Below are 20362 nucleotides of genomic sequence, written 5' to 3' on the forward strand. Positions count from 1 at the left end.
TCGATACTGATGGCTGGGACAGCTACATCGACTGCTGCCCCGATACCAATGGCTGGAACTGCTACATTGACGCCTGCCTCGATACCGATAGCTGGGACAGCTGCATCGACATCTGCCTCGATACCGATAGAACCGTCGATATCGAAGGTTGCGGCCTCGTTTTCTCCTCCACTCCCAGCACTGCCGCTTCCAAGTCTTTGAGACCTACAGCCAGCACCGACTCCGATAAGGTCCCCGTCAACATCGGGAGAAGGAGTCCAACCCTCGGCATTGAATACTCCAACAAATGTCACCTCGGTAACTCCTCGATTTCGAGCGCCCATGACTTTCGTGGTTGAGGATGCTGACCTCTCAAATAATGGCGACACGGCCTTGGGCACCCAATCGCTTTGGACAATGCTGGATTCTGCACCGAACACCCCGTCTACTTTTCAAGTTCTTCCTCGGCCAAATGACGGCGCTACACACTTACTATCCACGTCACAATTAGCCACAACAGCCCCCTGGCACACCTGCGGGTTCTCACACGCAGTCTCCCCATCCAAGGAAACTGCTTTACCTGGAGCATCGTCACGTGGAATGGCGTATGATTACGAAGAGGATCGTATTTGGAGACGAGCCATGTCTGCCCCTGCGATCCCTCAATCTACCACCAATCTGCCGATACGAACACTCCATAGAGGGGATACCTCTCCTCTACAACCGAGAATGTTGTCTAGTATATCCACGCAGACTCTGCTGTCTACATCTGCACAATCGACGCAAACCACACAACAACTTGCTACGGTGGCAGTCCAGACGGATGCCCCATCGGCACCCCTCCCTCCATCACCGAGAGGTGCTCCTTCCCAACATTCCCCCTCGGAGCTAGCATCGGATGACAGTCATCATGGCTCTTCCGATTTTGAGTCTGACACAGAGACGGTCGAAGCTGATCCCTCACCTGATGTGGCCACGCCTGCCCACATCTCACTGACAGAGGAGTTAAAGGCGTACCACTCGTATATTAAACAGATGGCTGCAACCTTGGGTTTAGACCTATCCTCACAAGTGAAAACCATTGATGACCTACAACTTTATGGCAAGGTCGCAGTCAGCGCAACCAGTGGCCCTGCCTTTGCTACCCATCATTTCTAATGCCGCACAATGCGCCTGGCAGGTTCCACACACGTCCACACCAACTTCTAAAAGGCTGGAGGGCCTATACAGAGTGCAAGAACAAGATAATGCCTACCTATTTAAGCACCCTGTGCCAAATTCATTAGTCATTGACTGTGCCACAACATCTAGATCTAGCCGCCGACATACCACACCTGTGGACAAGGAAGGTAGGAAGTTGGACGTCATGGGAAGGAAGTTATACTCCACCTCTTGTCTCTCGGTTAAAGTAGCTAACTACTCAGCCTGTATGGCGAAATACAGCTACTGCATCTGGGAGAATTTAGAAAGGGACATTGATACCTTGTCTCCAGAGGAGCTCAAGCTATGTTTTCGTAAGACGTTACAAAAAGTGGGAGACCTCACGTGTCAGCAATTAAGCACCGCTAAACACTTAGCAGAATCAGAATCGAGGTCCATCACTACTGCAAACACCCTCCACCGTCATGCCTGATTAAGATCTGCATCCTTACACCAAGACATGAAGGACATGATAGAGGGCCTACCATTTGATGGGAAGGGCCTATTCTCAGAAGAGACGGATTCTACTATGGAGAAGATGAAGAAATCAAAATTCACGGTGAAAACATTCACCTCTTCTGCATTGACCTCATACCCTAATAAACAAAGAAACTACTCCTGCCTCCACGCATCATCGAACCGGGTCTATTAGCCAAAAACAACATCAGATTGGCGAGTCATGCACAAGCAGGGCGCCACATAACATCAGATCAATGGGTATTAAAGATTGTCACTTCAGGCTATGTGATAGAGTTTAAGAAACGACCTGTGTTTGGGGGACTTCGCTTCACCAAGGCGTCACCTGCCTTACTTCAAGAAGTGAAGGAACTTCTACTCAAAAGGGCGATAGTCCCAATGCGTTGGGCAAGACGTCGGGAAGGATTTTACTCCCGATATTTCCAAATCCCGAAAAAAGATGACGGGATGAGACCGATCATGGACCTCAGGCATCTGAACAAATTTATCCAAGTGAAAAAGTATTGAATGACAATGCTACAGGACATCCTACCACTGCTTCATCAGGAGCGCTGGCTTGTAACGTTAGACTTAAAAGATGTCTATTTTCATATAGGGATTCGGCCAACCCACCGAAAGTTCCTGAGGTTCACAGTAGGAGCAGCGGTGTATCAATACCAAGTCCTCCCATTCGGACTGTGCACAGCCCCGCGTGTATTCACCAAATGCATGGCAGTAGTAGTGGCTGACTTACGGACAAAGGGCCTCAAGCTGTTTCCGTACTTAGACGATTGGCTCCTGACATCCAGAGACAAAGAAGAATTACTTTTGCAGATTCAGTATATGATAAGCCTCCTTCACGATCTGAGGATACAAATCAACTGGAAGAAGTCTCACCTGACCCCAGTATCCACAATTTCGTATGTTGGAGCAATACTAGATGCAAATGCAGGGAGGGCGTTCTTGCCACAAGATCGCTACCGGACCATTGCCTAAATGGTTCAAGAATTTCAAGCCAATCCAATACAATCAGCCCATCAGATACAGCGGTTACTAGGCCTGATGGCCTCCTGCAAATCCACAGTGCAATACACTCGATTGAAAATGCGAAAACTGCAACTGTGGTTCCTGTCCTCTTTTTACCTATGCAAAGACATGCTGACGATGCAACTCTGTCTACCTCTACCAATCCTACGGTCCCTCTCGTGGTGGATGAAGGACATCAATTTACTCAGAGGGATGTCATTTCAGATACAGACCCGGTCGGTGTGGGTCACAACAGATGCTTCCTTGCAAGGTTGGGGAGGACATTGCAATTCCACCATAGCACAGGGTCTGTGGACCCAACTTCAGCGCCAGTTCCACATAAACTTCTTGGAACTGTTGGCAGTGTTCCAAGCCATGAAAGCTTTCCTCCCGATGCTGAGAGGCAGAGTGGTGCAACTACAGATGGACACCACAACCGCCATTGCCTACTTGAACAGGCAAGGAGGGACAATCTCCAGGTCACTATGTGCCCTGAGAATTCAAATCTGGTACTGGTGTATCAAAAACAGCATCACCCCAATCGCCATCTACATCAGGGGCAAGGACAACATACTAGCGGATGGCCTCAGTCGTTCGTTCTCAATGGAAACCCAGCACGAATGGGAGCTGAACGACGCATACCTATACAAGATATTCCTTCTCTGGGGTCACCCGGATCTCAACTTATTTGCTACAGCGCAAAACACAAAATGCAGACTCTACTGCTCGACAGCAGGCCACGACCCACGATCCATGGGAGATACCTTTCAGATGGATTGGTCTACGCACTGGACTTACATGTTCCCGCCGCTGCCTCTAGTCAGCAGGGTGGTGGCTCATCTTCTAATAAGTCAAGTAAAATGCATCCTGATAACACCTTGGTGGCCATGCCAAGCGTGGTTTCCAAATCTACTCAAACTTGCTATGACTTATCAGAGACTTCCGAACCGCCCAGATCTCCTGATTCAAGAAGATGGGCATCTTCTACATCCGGAAGTGCTCACTCTACAACTAACAGCTTGGAAGACTGACTGTTGAAGCGTATCATGCTGAATCAGCGTAAACCATCTACAAGAAAGAACTATGCTAGCAAATGGGGGGAAAATTTGCCGCCTACACTTCTCACCATGCTTTCCGCCCTAAGGAGGCCTCAATCCGTGCAGTCCTGCTCTATCTGACCTCCTTGAAGTCAGCGAAACTGTCGAATGTGTCCATCAGAGTACACCCAGCAGCACTTTCTTCTCGACACCCAGGATGGGATGGAAAGACGGTGTTCTCCCACCCCTCCTGTAAGAGCTTCTTGAAAGGCCTCACTAATCTGTACTCTCTTGTCAAAACGCCTCTTGAACAATGGACCATATCATTGGTCCTCTCTGCATTAACAGAGCCACCCTTCGAACCCATGCATTCCACAAATTTAAAACTGGCATCACTTAAGACGGCTTTCTTGGTGGCCATCACCAGAAGGGTGAGCGAGCTCACAGCCCTTCGCATGGATGTTCCTTATGCCCGATTCTATCCAGATAAAGTTCTCCTCCGGCCGGATCTCACCTTTCTACCAAAGATTGTATTGCACTCCTTGGATGTTCGAAGGGCTCTTCTCTTTTATCTCTCAAAAATGAAGCCATTCCGCTCATCAGAGAAACCCTTTGTCGCCTATAAGGGAGTGAACAAAGGACGAACATTGTCCAGACAGAGACTGTCCCACTGGATTGTTGAAACCATCCATCTGGCATACTCGATACAGAAGGTTCAACTGCCGGGCTCCATCAAAGCGCATTCCACTAGAGCTTATGGTGCCTCTGCTGCTCACCTGTCTGGCATATCATTTCAGGACATTTGTAGAGCAGCAACGTGGTCTTCTGAACAACCTTTTATAAAGCACTAGGCCATAGACTTGCGGTCTGCTGCGGAGGCGAGTTTTGGGAGAGCTGTTCTCAAAAGGGTGCTACAATAACTCTACTGCCCCCTCCTCCTTTTGGAGCTAACTAAACACCCATTCTAATGGATTCAACGGATCACAAACCAGGTTGCTTACCTGTAACTGATGATCTGGTAGTGATCCGTTGACATCCATTAGACCCTCCCAAACCTCCCCTCCGCAGTAGTACTTACCTGCTTACTTGACTGCTTTGGCGGTCTACAAGGAACTGAGGTGCCTGCTCTTCCTCCCGCCTTAAATAGCCACATGGTCACATGGGGCGGGGCGCAGGTGCCGAAGAGGAGCTGTAGAACTTGACACCGAGAGGCTTCTGCGCACGCGCAGAACCCATTCTAATAGATGTCAACGGATCACTACCAGAACATCAGTTAGAGGTAAGCAACCTGTTTTTTGTTGTTGTCGTGATCTAATTTTTGAGCATGTATTACTTTCTGCTGTCTTGCTAACATCAAGCAGCAAAAGAAAAAAATAATTGTCTGCTGAGCCTCGCTTATGGCTACTGTACATTACATCCAATTAGTTAAGAAAAAGCCTGTCATGGGAAAAAGCCTGTCATGGTAGGCTGTTCTAACTGTTCTACTTCTTACTGTTTTGAAAAATGCATCCATTCTTCACTATTGAGACGCAGAAATATTAAACTGTATTACTGGCACAAAGGGATTTAACACATTCTAGCAGGTTGCATGAAAACCTTTTAAAAGGTTTTTGACATGCCAAACACACACAGAGCACCAAGATCTGAGTAAATGATATTGCCTTCACTAGTCAGAGGAAGATGTATTGCTATTTTAAAAGTTGGTAATAGAAGAATTCCATGCAAGCCAACTCCCACCCTTTGAAAGCTGTCAAGAATTTGAAAAAGGAATGCTTTAATTAAAAACAATAAGGGATAAGTGACCTTTAAATGGAAGGCATATATTATATTATTGTGGGGGTTTGAAAATGGGAGAAATGAATTTCCGCCTCAATTGTACAGTACATTAAAAAATTATCTTTCAGTTTTTGTTTTTAAAAGCCTCTAACTTCTCATCCCTCTAGGTTTAAGAGTCTTTTAAATAGATCAATCACATAATTTTCTACCATTGCAAATACTTAAGTGCTGAAAGTCGTATCTGAATAACAGTTGTTAGATACTGGCATCTAATACTTCTTTAATGCATGGCTATCAAAAATGCCTGAAAAATTAGTTCCATATCCTGCTTCCTTCCTTGTTTCATCCCTGGCACTGTTGGAATCTGATGTTTGCAAGTTAACTCAGTGAAATCAGGTTCCTCAGGCCATAACAAACTTGATTTTTTTTTTCTCCTTCAGAAGAGGGACTATATTTTTAAAATTTCTCTACAGTGTTAGAAATGCTAAGTTCTTTCTAAATAGTGGGCAGGATCCAAGTTAATCATAACTAAGCACCATTGAAATAAATGAGATGTTAGTCATGGGTAAGAGTCACCTTAAGTGGCGCAGCGGGGAAATGCTTGACTAGCAAACAGAAGGTTGCCGGTTCGAATCCCTGTTGGTACTATATCGGGCAGCAGTGATATAGGAAGATGCTAAAAGGCATCATCTCACACTGTGCAGGAGGAGGCAATGGTAAACCCCTCCTGTATTCTACCAAATAAAACCACAGGGCTCTGTGTGTGCCAGGAGTTGAAATTGACCTGCCGGCACACTTTACCTTACCTTAGTCATGACTAACGGAAGATCCATTAAGTTCAGTGGGACTTAGCCTGGATCCTGTCCAATACCACCACCACCATGAGTGAGAGAGGAGATCTGGAAGAGTTGTTGTTTAGGTTTTTATGGGTGTTGTGGAATATTTATTTAAATGCCGCTATGAGAATGTATACACAGCAAAAATGTATTTTTACTATTCATTCTTGATGCTATTCATTCAGTACAGATACATGGTCAGTATAGTTCCAGTAGTCATGCTATAAGAATCCATAGACAAAATCCTAATTTAAACTCTCCCTCCCCCCTCTCAATCTTTTTACAACGAACCTCTCTTAGACCACGCTATAAACTCTCCCTGGATTTCCCCCCCCAATTCTAGTAATAGTCTGCAGCCATTCAGTAGGAAAGGGCTTCTGTTTCTTGTCTTGCTCCCAAGAGAACAGTTAGTGACTAACTTGACCCATTAATTTCAGTGGGGCTACTCATGAGTAATTTAGTCTGAATGTCTGCCAATGGTATTGGCTCCTCCAAGAGGCTTTTGTTTGAAAACAGGATAGGACACTTTAAAATATAAAATTTAGCACTTGTGAATTTAAAATTAAAACTTATACCAAGAATAAAAGAGCTAGACACTTGCTTGGTTAAAATGCAAATCTAGGCAAAGACATATTTTAATGTTAAGCCTGTTGAGGACTAGAAATGTAGGTATTAAATGTTTTTTCTGACTGGCATCTCATTTTTGATGGTTTCTGTTTTGCATTCTTCTTGTGGCAATAAAGCCAGTAAATACAATGATATTTGGTTGATGGATATTTGTTTGGGATGCTTTAGGCATCAGGCAGGTTGCTTAATAGCAAGGGATTTAGATTAGATCAGTAGTTCTCAATGATTAAACCACCTTTTAAACTTGGCTGGCAACCCACTCTTGTCTTTTTTCATCTTATATGTTGACATTTTCTTGTCTTTTTAAAAGATGACTACATGCAAAGCAGGTCAGGACTCCTGCAGAAGATGTAATTCTGGCAGGTGCAGCTTCTCATCCCTGCATGATAAAGCTGTGCCTGACAAAATTTCTCCTTCTACACAACTGTTTGGAGGTCCTGCAGTCCTCCTCTGAATCTGGTCAAACTGCAAGTGTTCATTCTGTGAGTGTGGAGGCTAAACAAGTGGTATGGAGAGAAATAGTACATCTGCCCTCATTACTGTGGTTGTCAAGTCACTAGATCTTAACCAACAAGATGACTGAGCTCTTGCTGCTCTCAGTAATTTGGGAGCACCTGTTGGGTGTTCAATGCTCTCATTGATTTGGCAGCACCTATTGAGCTGCCTCAGCTTAAAGCTGAAAGTGATCTACCCACAAGTGCTCTGGATCAATGATGGAACAATCTATGTTTGTTAAAAAGCAAACCCCAGCTCCCTGCAAACCTGTTTTCTGTACTAGATAAATAAAAGCTTGTGGTAGCAAGCATGATGTCCCCTTTGCTAAGCAGAGTTTGCCCTGGTTTGCATTTGAATGGGAGACTAAGTGTGTAAGATATTCCCCTTAGGGGATGGGGTCACTCTGGGAAGAGCATCTGCATACTTGCATGCAGAAGGTTCCAAGTTCCCTCCTTGGTATCTCCAAGATAGGACTGAGAGAGACTTCTGCCTACAACCTTGGAGAAGCTGCTGCCGATCTGTGTAGACAGTAGTGAGCTAGATGGACCAATGGTTTGACTCGGTAGAAGGCAGCTTCCTATGTTCCTAAAGCTAATAGTATAACCTACTGAATTTCAGAGAGGCTTTTTGGTAACTACAGCTCTTTTCAACTGCTACTTAAGGAGATTGTGTTGTTTGTTTTCACAGTAGCATCATAGATTCTACAGAATACACCCAGGCTCCCGGATTTAGTGGCAGTTCCCAGGTAAGAAAATACACCTTCTCTGCAAAGACTGAGAATCTCTCTTGGCAGTTGGTCAGTGTACTTTTAAATAACTATCTCTGATTTATTAACACTAGTATATTGCAAAGATGCAAGGCATTTAAACCTTCCTAGTATGTTACATGCTTTAAGGATCTTGCAAAGTGTAGCCAAGCATCACACTTTTATCTCTTTCCCCACCCCTGAGCTCAGGGCAACATGCATCTTCTCCCCTGCCCCTCTTTGGGAGGTTGGGCTGAGAGCGAGTGACTGTTCCAGCATCATCCATTGGCTGTGTTGTTTGAACTTGGGTCATCTTGTTCCTACTATGCCACATTGGAGCCAAGTAAAATGTTGGATGAAATTATTTGCATGTAAGGACCAAACTAGACATGACACGGGCAATCCATGAATATGATAACACTGTGATTTTTTTGAAAAGGCTTAGTAGCAACTGCAGGGGGTCCCAGTAAGGATTGTGACCATAACTAGGGATGTGCGAACCGGTTCGGATCCGAACCAGCCCTCAGGTTCGGGTTGCAGGTTCGAATTCGAACCGAACTGGGGGTGGTTTGGTTCGGACTGGTTTGGACACTCAAAAATTGGTAGGATGGTAGCTGGCACCCAGGGGTACCTGTCACCCAAACCCCAAAGCAATCGGACACTCGTACAATTTTTTATGAATGTTTGAAAATTATTTTTATTTTTTTCTCACAGGATATAATGGGACTCGAACCAGGCCATTATTCCTTATTGTGGAGCACCCATGGGTGCCAACAACCATGCAAACCCTGAAGCAAATGAGTTTTTCAATGAGACACCATGAATCCACTCTAATATGCTATCATAGAATCCACACTCAATACCTCAGAAACAACAGAACCCTGTACCCCATGGGTTAGAAACCCATGGGGGTGGTTGGCATCCTATGTGCACTACACCACCACTCACTCTGGGCCACCCCAGCACCCCCCAAGTGCACTTATGGGGCTGCTGAAAGCTCCATTATAACTTATTATGAGGAAAAACCTTAAAGACGCGTAAACTTCAACAATTAACCAAAAATCATCCCTCTGCCAAAATCCTTTGAAAAAATTCAGGTAGCTTCCTTGCCCCTACCTGGCACTACCACCAACCCCACACTGCTCTAGGCCACCCCTTTGCCCCCGACGTGAAGCTATACACTTGCTGACACCTCCATGCTTCTTTATGGAGAAAAACCTTAAGGATGCGTAAACCTCAAAAATCACTTTAAAATCACCCCTTTGCCCAGTTCCTTTCAAGTAATTCTGATAGCTTCCTTGCCCACCCTAGGAACTACCAGCCACCACACTCCACTCTATGACACCCCTTTCCCCCCGACGTGAAGCTATACATTTGCTGCAATCTTAATTATTCTCTATGAGGAATTCAAAAATACTTTAACAATTCACCAGTAATCAGAGGAGTGTCCAATTGCCTGGGGATTTTTTGGGTGGTAGGCACTCCTGTCTGTCTACCACGCACCCCGCTTTTGTGCCCCTAGGTGCTCCACAATAGGGGATATGGACTGGTTCGGGTCCCATTATACTCAATGAGAAAAATAATTAAAAATATTTCAAATATTCATAAAAAATCATAGGGGTGTCTGATTGCTTCAGGGTTTGCATGGTTGTTGGCACCCATGGGTGCTACACAGTACGGAATAATGGTCTGGTTCGAATCCCGTTATATCCTATGAGAAAAAAATAAAAATAATTTTCAAAAATTCATAAAAAATCATACGAGTGTCCGATTGCTTTGGGGTTTGGGTGACAGGAACCCCTGGGTGCCAGCTACCATCCTAGCTACTTTTCGAGATCCGAACCAGTTCGTATCCAAACCGAACCAGGGGGTGGTTCAGACAAAACCAAAACCGAACCACCCCCTTCTGGTTCGGACCCGGTTTGGACCCAAACTGAACTGGGCGAACCGGTTTTGTGCACATCCCTAACCATAACACTGATGGAGAATCTTTAACATATTCCTTCATGCCATTTTCCCGATTGAAACTTGCCCCTTCAGATAGTAGCTTCTGGAAGTGGGGGGCAATTTTCATTGGGAAAACAGTGCGGGTGGGTGGGTGGTTGAGTTAACGACTTCTTGATATTGTAGTCCCAGTCTGAATTGGGATTCCTTGCAGCTGGTGTTATACTTTTAAAAACCTGCACCAGATTCTACGGTATTTATAGATCTCCCTTCTAGTTTGGCCCTAATAGAATACGTAATTCATTGTACTTAATGTTCTGTTGCACACAAAATCATGCTATTTGCGATGTCATAGCATGACTCCTTGAGCATGCATGGCCAATGAAGGAGACAACAAATTAAAGGAAAGGGGGGGGCGGGCGGGAAGTGTTATATATTTTGAAGAATCTTTGCTTTGTTCATGTGAAATAAAGTCCTACTTCTACTAAATGTTGCACACACAACCTTGCCACTGAAACTAGCTGAATGCACCACCATTTACACCGTAAAATAATCAGGGGAAAATTAAATAATATTTTTGTAGTTTTTTGAAAAAATTCTGAATATCATACTTCCCAATTACCTATGAATACCAAATTTAGCATGTGGCCTGCCTCTTAAAGTAGCTGGATACACCACTTTTTGCATCTTGGTATGCTTGGGGACACGTTTAAATCTTCTTTTTATTTTTAGCACAAATTCTGAATTAATAATCCTATTTTAACTGTTATTGTTTTCAATAGATTTTTGACACTCAATAATCAGATCAATAATTCCAGAAACATGTTCAAGAAAAGCAGAAGATCTTTCTCACATTCAGATTTACTGTGATTCAAAATTACTATATATGGTCATTATACAACAAAATGAATATTGTTTAAAGTTGGAATCCTACAAATTTCAAACTGCTATTTGAGTTCCATTTTGCAAGTTCCATTTTTTAATTAAAAAAAATTATATTTTATATGCTTTATTTATTGAACTTTCCTAGAAGTGTAAATCTATGCAACATGACTCTGCCCCATCAATGGGCCTCACCTACTATATGAGATACAAAGAGAGCATGATTTTATCAAAGATGTATTGTGCCAGACTTAACCCCTTTAGAGCTTGAAGGCAGGACCCTATTTTTGCGGTAGTACAAGGACACCTTGTTCAGTACTTTCAGCAAAATAGCTTAGCTGTAGTCCTCTGACCCTGAGATTCCTGTGTTGCTTTCTGTTCTGAAGATGTTGCCTACTCCTGACATCATGGCATTAGTTTGCATTTTATCAGAGATGTGTTGACCTTGTTTAAACTCTTCATCCTAAATGGCCTAAAAAATTGGCTTGATTCTGTTTTGTATGGAAGGGGTCATTGAGTACATGCTCCTTGCTAAAAATGTAGTCTAACCAGCTTAATCCCAAACACATGCTTCCGAATGTACGTTCCATTGAAATCAGTGGAAGTAATTCTTCCAGTAGATCTGTTTAGCATTGTGATGTTGCAAAGTGGCTACTTCATTACATCTTGCTAAAACTGTGTGTAAACTCAATTTTTGAAAAATGAATCAATATTTTAAAAGTATGCACAGTAGTGTACATTAGATATAATTCTTGTTTAAAATTTATATTACTAATTAGAGTTCTGCATCAATAACATAATAAAGTAGATCTTGCATTTCTACAGCACTTGATTATAAAATCAATTTGGGAGTAAGAAGGCAGGAAAATTTCCTGCTTGTCCAGAAAATTTATCGGTAGGTTATGCATAAACAACCCATATCCATAAATATCTCTGAACTGCCTGGCATTTAAAAGGAAATGTGAAATGAGTTCTGAATCTGCTGCTCCCTTCTTAAATCTGGCTCTTGGACTATATTTATTCAAATACCAAAAATTTTATTTTGGAAATCTTGAAGCCCCAGCATAACATTGCCTGTGTATATTCTCCTATCATTCTGTATTTGCAAAACTATTAGATCCATCTCCCAGAGTGCAGAATACAACTTTAATATTTGGAGTTATATATGCGGTGGTGTTGAATTAAAAAATATCTCTATTTTGGTAACAAAAAATTAGTGTTGGTGGTAGTACTAGGAGATGGCATATAATTGCATTTGATTGCCAAATCAATACTATTAGGTCATGGTACATGCTGTTGGGGTGGATAGTAGGGATGTACATGGAACCATTCTAGGAGCACCGAACCTGTTCTGTCAACTGGTGTTCGGAGGACGGAGGTTTCCTTAAGAGGCAGGGGAGGTGCTGCCTACCTGCCAGCCCCCATCCTGCTGCTCTCCCCCCGCTGGCATGCTCTCAAAAATCGGGCATGTGGGGCTGCAGCCTGCTTCCCTGCAACCTCAGTTAGCATCGCTATGGACGTCGTCCTTTTGTGTGGCGACACTGACTGGGGTTGTAGGGAAGCACGCTGCAGCTCCATGCACCCTCATTTTACGAGAGTGCTGCCGGGGGGAAAGCGGTGGGGTGGGGGCTGGCTGGTAGACAGTGCCTCCCCTGCCCTTTAAAGAACCCTCGCTTCCCAGGAGTGCACGGAACCGGTTCTGTGCACATCTCTAGTAAGCAGTTGGGCCGTCCCTAAGAACTTGTTCTCATGTAAGCATGGAGAATTAACCATACCTTCCACTCAAGACATTCTTTGGTAAATCGAAGCATTTCAGATGCCCTAGCAATTGCTCTGCTTTCAGATCGGCAGTTATGAATCCGCATAGAAAAGTTCAGGCTAACATAATGGTGAAACTAGGATGAATGTTTTGAAGAACTGCACTTCTAGAAACTGTTTTCATGGGGAGGGGAATCACATGGAAGAATTATTTATTTATTTTTATTTATTCGATTTCTATACCGCCCTTCCAAAAATGGCTGAGCGTGGTTTACACAGAAAAATAACAAATAAGATGGAACCCTGTCCCCAAAGGGCTCACAATCTTAAATAAACATAACATAGACACCAGCAACAGTCACTGGAGGTACTGTGCTTGGGGGTGGATAGGGCCAGTTACTCTCCCCCTGGTAAATAAAGAGAATCACCACGTTAAAAGGTGCCTCTTTGCCAAGTTAGCGGGGGTGTAATATGTAATAATTTACATAGAATTAATATTTTGTTTAATCCTTTGCATATCTGAAGTGTCCAGATACTGTTTATGCACTGAGTAACAGTTCTGCCAGAAGAGTTTGAGAGATCTGTGCCTTGCCTCTGAATGCTTCCCCCCCCCACTTCCTTTTTTCCAGACAAAAAAACAGCCATGGTATAACAGTACGTTAGCATCCAGGAGGAAGAGACTTACAGCTCATTTTGAGGATTTGGAGCAATGCTACTTTTCCACAAGGATGACTCGAGTATCAGGTAGAACACCCATTACTTACTGAATTGGATGCTGTGTCTTTGACATGCTTCCAATTCCTAGTAGACGTCTCCTGCCCGGTATGGTAATCTGCCACTCACCTAGAGTGAGTAGTGATTTCTCTGGACGAGCATGTTGAATGACACCTCCTACCATAGTGTTGCTTTCCTGGTGGTTCTTTGTTGTCTGACTTTTAATGTTGTTTTTCTCCCACCATTATTCCATTACTCTGTTTAATCCATTCATGCTATTGCCATTCACCTGTTAACTTGAGGCAAAACAGTAGCTTCCTTTAATTCCTCCCTCTGTTTTGCTCCAGTTCAGTCTGATTTAGAGTCATGTTGTTTCTTCCTGTGAAATATGGTGAATATTTCTTGGTATAAAACTCTTCCTGCCCTCTTCTGCATTCAGCAAAGACTCCTGTCCTTTACTTCAACGTTCTTAATGATATTTTTGTTCCTTCTTATTTTCTTCTAGGTTATCCTTGCCCATAATTATCCTTAGCTCCTTCAGCTCTACTGCTCTTAATATTTGTTCCTTTTTAATGACTCTCACATTGTGTAAACTAGGGGGCCACAAAAGTGGTGATGTTTGCCAGTAACACTTGTTTGTATGTTATAAGCAGTGTTGGGATTAAATATACTGTTTTTTAGCGAGAGTGGCAATGGTCACAATGGCTAGTAGAAAGGAATATTAGCTCCTTTAGTTCAATTTTCGTTCCTTTAATTTTGAAAGAAAATTTTGAATTCTTTAATTCAATATTACAAAATATTGATGTTGCATTTTTAAAACTGGTTTAATTGTCATTTACTCATAAGCATTTTAGAATCAATTTATTTAGAGGAATTTCCTTTCCTATTCTGTGCCTTATAATGTCAGGGAGAGATGATTTCCCCCCTAGAGCAGCACGGTTGCATAAGTAAGTAATAGAGCAAAAGCATTAGATAGAGCATTAGATGTAAGTATTGTTGAAGTACCCATTCAAACTATTAAAATATAATTTAACCACTTAATCAGTAACAAGTTCACAGCTTTGATGTGAACACACACACACACACACACACACACACACACACACACGTAAAGGAGACAGGAGGCTCCAATCTCACACTGCCTCCAGGTGGCCAGATTATATTTGGTCTCCCCTTTTCCCAGCCAGTGCTACTGACAAAGACAGGGTTAGGTTAGGTGGTGCTGGGCCTTTGTGAGGTCTGCGGGAGTGATTATTTCTAGCCCACCTTCTGTTGGGTGGGGCCTAGCTCGGCTTTTTCTCAGCAATGGGGAAGGAGAGTAGTGCTGTTGATTAGCTCTCCACACTCCCATAACTGGATAATAAATGACGATACTAGTAAAAATTTGCTGCAGTATATTAAGACTAATACTAGAGGAATACAGTTTTGAGTTCTCTCCTGTCATGTTGAACATGTACTATAAGGCTTATCTGCCTTTAAGGTTTAAATACTGTTGTTTTGTGGCCCAGGGATCCTTCCCCTGATTTAAATTGGTGAATTGCTATATATTGAAGGACAGATCCTGATGAATTGTACAAGTGGCTTTGTCTAAAAACTCAATTTAGATGAATCTGTATTGAATTCAGAGGTATGAACTGGTGATGATGGGAAATCACTGGAATTGAATTGAAAACTTAGTGCTTGCTTGCTTGTTTGCTGTTGTCTGAAATGGTATTTACCCTTCTTCCTTAAAAAAAATAAAAATCCTCAATTATTTCCCCCCTATCCCTTCTAGATGACAGCAGAACCTCAAGTCAGCTGGATGAATTTCAGGAGTGCTTGTCCAAGTTCACGCGCTACAATTCTGTCCGACCCTTGGCGACACTCTCTTATGCTAGTGACCTCTACAATGGATCAAGCATAGTATCCAGGTAATGATGTGCTTCAAGTTTTAGATATTCTGAGAAAATCTGGCTACTTAGGACCTAGAGAAACAGGTGTTGCCTTGCTCCCACTTGCAGGCTGCCTTTGGCCAGAAGATTTGATGTAGATGAAAATTACCAATAACTACTTCTTTATTGCTTCTTTATTTAATACATCTCACGAGTTACGATCAGTGTGTTGTAATCTACTGTGGTTACTGGCAAGTTTTACTGAAGAAAAGGTTTCACAGCGAAGTTGTTCAAACTTGGTTGCTGGCAGATTTAGTCATAATGAACAAAATAATCAGTGAATGGATGGTGGTGCTGTTAAAATGTGGCTGGAAGCATCATGGCTTGGAGTAATATTTGCAGAACAAAGCACTGGCCTTGGAACAGGAACTTGCTGTGGGTGAAACAAAGTTAGAAGTGTAATTGGTTAGGAGACTATTGTGTTCTTGAATTGTGTTGGGAAAGCAGAATACAGAAAATGTAATATGAAGCTGAATATTCGCGGAACTTCAGGAACCTTTTAAATTGTGTTATTAGACAGCTGAGTGCATGAATCACAGAAGAAAAGTGGAGAAAATCCACAAGTCCTTCTCCTTGACGGCCCCTAATTTTAGCCAATGCATGTCCTGCTTATAGCTATTTAAAAACAGAGGACTGCCCCCGCCATCACATAACACCATACTAGGTGTTTTACTGTGACATCTTTGAGATTCCATCTTTAGCAGTTACCTTTATGTAGCTAGTGTATATATAAATAATGATCAAATTGATGCATGTTTAACCTGCTCAGTGAGATTTAGATGGGATTGTTATTAATTGTCCAGAGATTAGCTTGTATTGGCTTGCCAACACATCTCTTTTTGTTAACTGAATAAATGGTCTTTCGGGTGGAAACTTAATTTAAGTTGCTTTGGAAACCCCTTTCTCTTTGTAATGTTCTGAACGTCTTGCTGTTTAACTCTTAAGCTTTAATAGTCTTTGAGCAGTAACACTGTAATTTTGGGGTACGTTATTTAAAAAGTTGTTTGTTGCTGCCTGCAGTATTTATGCTGATACTGTGTTTACGCTAGAGTTCAGTAAAATTGTAAGCGTTCAACACAACTGAAAAAATAATACATGATGTCCCCCTCTAACTGTGGCATTTACGCTGATGTGGTGTTTCTACCCAAAATTACAATAGTTTGATATGAGAATCAGTAATTGGTGTCTTAACTTGGACTATTCTAGGTGTTGTTGTTGTTTTTAAAAACTGAACCACACATATTTTTAAAACAAGAAGGATAGCCTCCCATATGTAAACGTAGACCTGCAGAGGTCTCTTTGATTTTTTATTTTTTTTTAAAGTGGTTGGGAGATGTACTGCTCTCTGTCTATTTATCATGGTTAAGAGTGGTCCTTGTACTCTCTACTTGCACATGAATTCTTCCTGTGCTTTCTCTAACCGTCTTGACTATGGTTAAGGCTAGCCAGGGTTTGCAACTGATTGTAGAACCTAGTTATGATGAACCCTGGACAGCATTAACCATGATTAAAGTCATATCAAATTTCACCCTTAGCTGTAGTTAAAATTAATGTGGTGGTAGGGGGGCAGGGGAAATCTGCATGTGAGAGGAAAGGGGCTGTGGGGAGACTGTGGGCAATCATGTGGCCTGTTCCTAATCACTTAATCATAGTTACAGATCGGGATCTATAGGTCGTAACTGGAACATGCTACCCATTACCTTGCTTGGTATTCAGTCATAGAGGCTCTCCATGCGAGCAGTGTGGAGAGCCCGCAGGGGGAGTTGCAGGGAAATTTGGCTTGACCCACTCTCGCTGCACACGAGCATGAAGCTTACCCTGGGCAGCCAGATCGGCTGCCCACACGATTACCGACTCTGGCACAGAGCTGGTAGGGGTGGCAGGGATTGGGGGCACAAGTGCGTGGGACATTCTGGAGAGACCTCCCCCCCGCAACGCTGGGAGGCATGTTGTTGTTCCCCCAATCGGGGGTCTCCTTGTGAGTCGCCATGGCGTGGAGCCGTGCTGCAGTGACACATGACCAGGTGAACGGTGGTAGTGGAGGGTTCGTTCTGCTAACCTCATGTGGGGGGGGGGGATTAAGAGGGCTTGCACGTGCGATGGAAATGGGGCTGGGCTCCCTTAGCCCGGTTTACACCACATGTGAGAATAGCCTCATGTTCTGCTTGTAAAGTAATTTGCCAGATCTGGATCATGCTCCTTGCATTGATAAGGAATGGGTTCTGTGCCTGCGCAGGTACTTCACAGGTAGTTTGACTAGCTCCTCGTGACGCCCACTCTGCCCTGCACGTGCTCTGTGCTTCCGTTGAAATTGGCAGTTGACGCCATTTTCCCAGTTCTATTTGACTGCCAAAGCGTCAACACCTTGTTGCTAGCTCGTCAGTTCATCTAGATTCAAGAAAAAGAAAGATAAGAAATTCATATTTATTAATACTGGACTGTTTTTTTGACAATTCTAATGTTTAATGGATTACATGGATTTGGTTTTTATGTGTCTTAGAGCCACGGGGCTGTAGCCTCAGCGCATGCCTTTAACGGTGATGGAGACTAAGAAAACATCCAAGCATTGTGTGAACTGTTGGGCTAAGTTACTGTCAACAGACTACCATGATTCATGCCTCGTGTGCTTAGGAGAGCAGTGCAATCCGACAGCATGCAAAACATGCTGTTCTTTCTCAAAAAAACTTTAAAGAATCAGGCGTTGTGTCTGCGTGCAGCACTATATAAGGCGCTTTGTCCACACACTCCGAGGCCAAATTATCCCTCAACATCGAGGAGTAGATCGATGTCGGGCTCGGCATTGAACATGCAGGGATCTGTTGATATGCAGTCCAAAATTGCTGCAAATAGCACAGAGGCAGTATTCAAGAGACCAAAAGAGGTCCAGATACCAACTCATAGACCTAAAGACAAAGGAAACACTCTTCGGATGAGGATAGAGGCGTATCTAGGGAAAATAGCGCCTAGGGCAAGCGCTGAAATTGCACCCCTGTCCAAACATCTGACATCCATCTTTCAGATAACTTTACCATAATATCAGCTCAAAAATACAAGTTTAGACACTTTCAGGAGAAACAGGTTGTAAGAAACACACACACACACACACACACACACACACACACACACACGGCACATATGTGCCAGTCGCCTTCCTAAGGAAACGCAGCACATCCATGTGCTGGGCATGCTTCCATAGAGCTAAGCAGTGAAAGCTCTCTTTAGCAAATGCTCTGCCACCTCAGCACACCTCACTGCAGGTTGCTGCCTCCAAGAAATTCAGGGATGGCTTTTTTCTGTCCAAACAGCTTTTGCCTTAAAGGGATATGGTTGCAATGGGAAATCCTAGAGGCCCCAAACAATCTGAAATTATCCAGCAGCTTACAATAGGCTTGGATCCAGCAGCCTGATCAGGAAGAAGGTGGAAGTTGCAACTAGCTACAGAACAGCAAAACAGTGTGATATTCGAATCAGAAAAATGGTGTGTGTGAGAGAGAAAGAATTTATAACAATCATCTGCTCTGCACTACCATCACCAATTTTCTGTCTGCCACACTGCAAAGGTTTGGTAAAAGGTTGCCCCCGTCCCATCCCCTCAAGTTCCTGGGTCTAAAGGTAAAAACAAAACAAAAAACCCAATTCTGTTCCACACATATTCAATTTCCTATCTGTTGCTGTGACAGATACTAAGGTAGTAAGAGCATATGGCCTGTGATAGTGTGTATTGGATGGAGGACACCAGCCACATTCATAGCATTACAACCCTTTCAAAAGTGAGTTCTGCCACCAATGAACCAAGTAGGAACATAGGAAGCTGCCATATACTGAGTCAGACCATTGGTCCATCTAGCTCAGTATTGTCTTCACAGACTGGCAGTGGCTTCTCCAAGGCTGCAGGCAGGAATCTCTCTCAGCCCTATCTTGGAGAATCCAGGGAGGGAACTTGAAACCTTCTGCTTTTCCCAGAGCAGCTCCATCCCCTGAGGGGAAGATCTCATAGTGCTCACACTTGTAGTCACCCTTTCATATGCAACCAGGGCGGAACCTGCTTAGCTAAGGGGACAAGTCATGCTTGCTACCACATTACCAGCTCTCCTCTCCCACAAATATGGTGCCTTGGATAAGTTACACCTCCCTTGTTCAATACAGAGGCAGGCAACAGGCAGACCGGACAGTAAACTTGATGTCTAGCTTATCAAATGCACTAGTCAATCAGAATCATAGCATGACTATTCAATGTGTCTTTTAAAAACAATTGTTTTCAAAGTAAAAAGGGAGTTACATTGATCTTTTTAAAAAGACATTCTAAAATATCACTTTTTTAGAAGGCAAGGAAACTTGAGCAAATCTACTTGGGATGTACAGGGCAATAAAAACCCGAGTACAACTCAGCTAAATTGAAGGGAATAATTTGCAGCATGTTAACCACTTATTTCAAAAGACAAGCCATTTCTCAGTATGGTAAGACTACACAGCACAGGGATGGCAATACATTGCAAATGCAACATTTCTGGGTGTGAATTCTTACAACAATTTTTTTAAAGCACCACAAAAGTTAAAGGCAGGCACTTTCCAAGTTAGAAATCCCACAAACCTTATAAGATTGCTTGACAAATATGCAGATAAAGATAGAGCTCTGTATAGAGAATTAAACAGTATGAGTGAATATTTCCATTTTATTCCTTGCCTCCCCCCCCCCTTCCGTTTTGCCAGCTTACAAGGTATTAAACCAACATTGTCTTTTAAGGGATGTTTTGTCCACTTTTGTGCCATTTATATCTGTTTTTTAAATGCTCGGTTTCCTTGCCAACAACTTTGCATTCTTCTGACTCTCTAGATCAGGGAAAAATCTAGACTTGGGTCTCACAGAGGCCATTTGAGCATGTGCGGTGGTCATTTTTGTTTTCAGCAGCCTTTTTTATTTTAAATGGCCGCCACACATGCTCAAATGGTCCCTGC

General features: G+C 43.1%; 1 protein-coding gene across 2 annotated transcripts in view; it reads left to right on the forward strand.

Moving 5' to 3' along the window:
* COP1 (COP1 E3 ubiquitin ligase) overlaps positions 1–20362 on the forward strand; it is a 230370-nt gene that overhangs the window by 45015 nt on the left and 164993 nt on the right. For both annotated transcript variants that reach the window (XM_053247199.1, XM_053247200.1), the window contains exons 9-11: positions 8120–8177; positions 13391–13505; positions 15250–15385. In XM_053247199.1, the coding sequence (XP_053103174.1) occupies positions 8120–8177; positions 13391–13505; positions 15250–15385 (309 nt within the window). The remainder of the gene's footprint in view (positions 1–8119; positions 8178–13390; positions 13506–15249; positions 15386–20362) is intronic.

The sequence above is a fragment of the Hemicordylus capensis genome, chromosome 4 (genome assembly GCF_027244095.1).
Source record: "Hemicordylus capensis ecotype Gifberg chromosome 4, rHemCap1.1.pri, whole genome shotgun sequence".
Lineage (NCBI taxonomy): Eukaryota > Metazoa > Chordata > Lepidosauria > Squamata > Cordylidae > Hemicordylus > Hemicordylus capensis.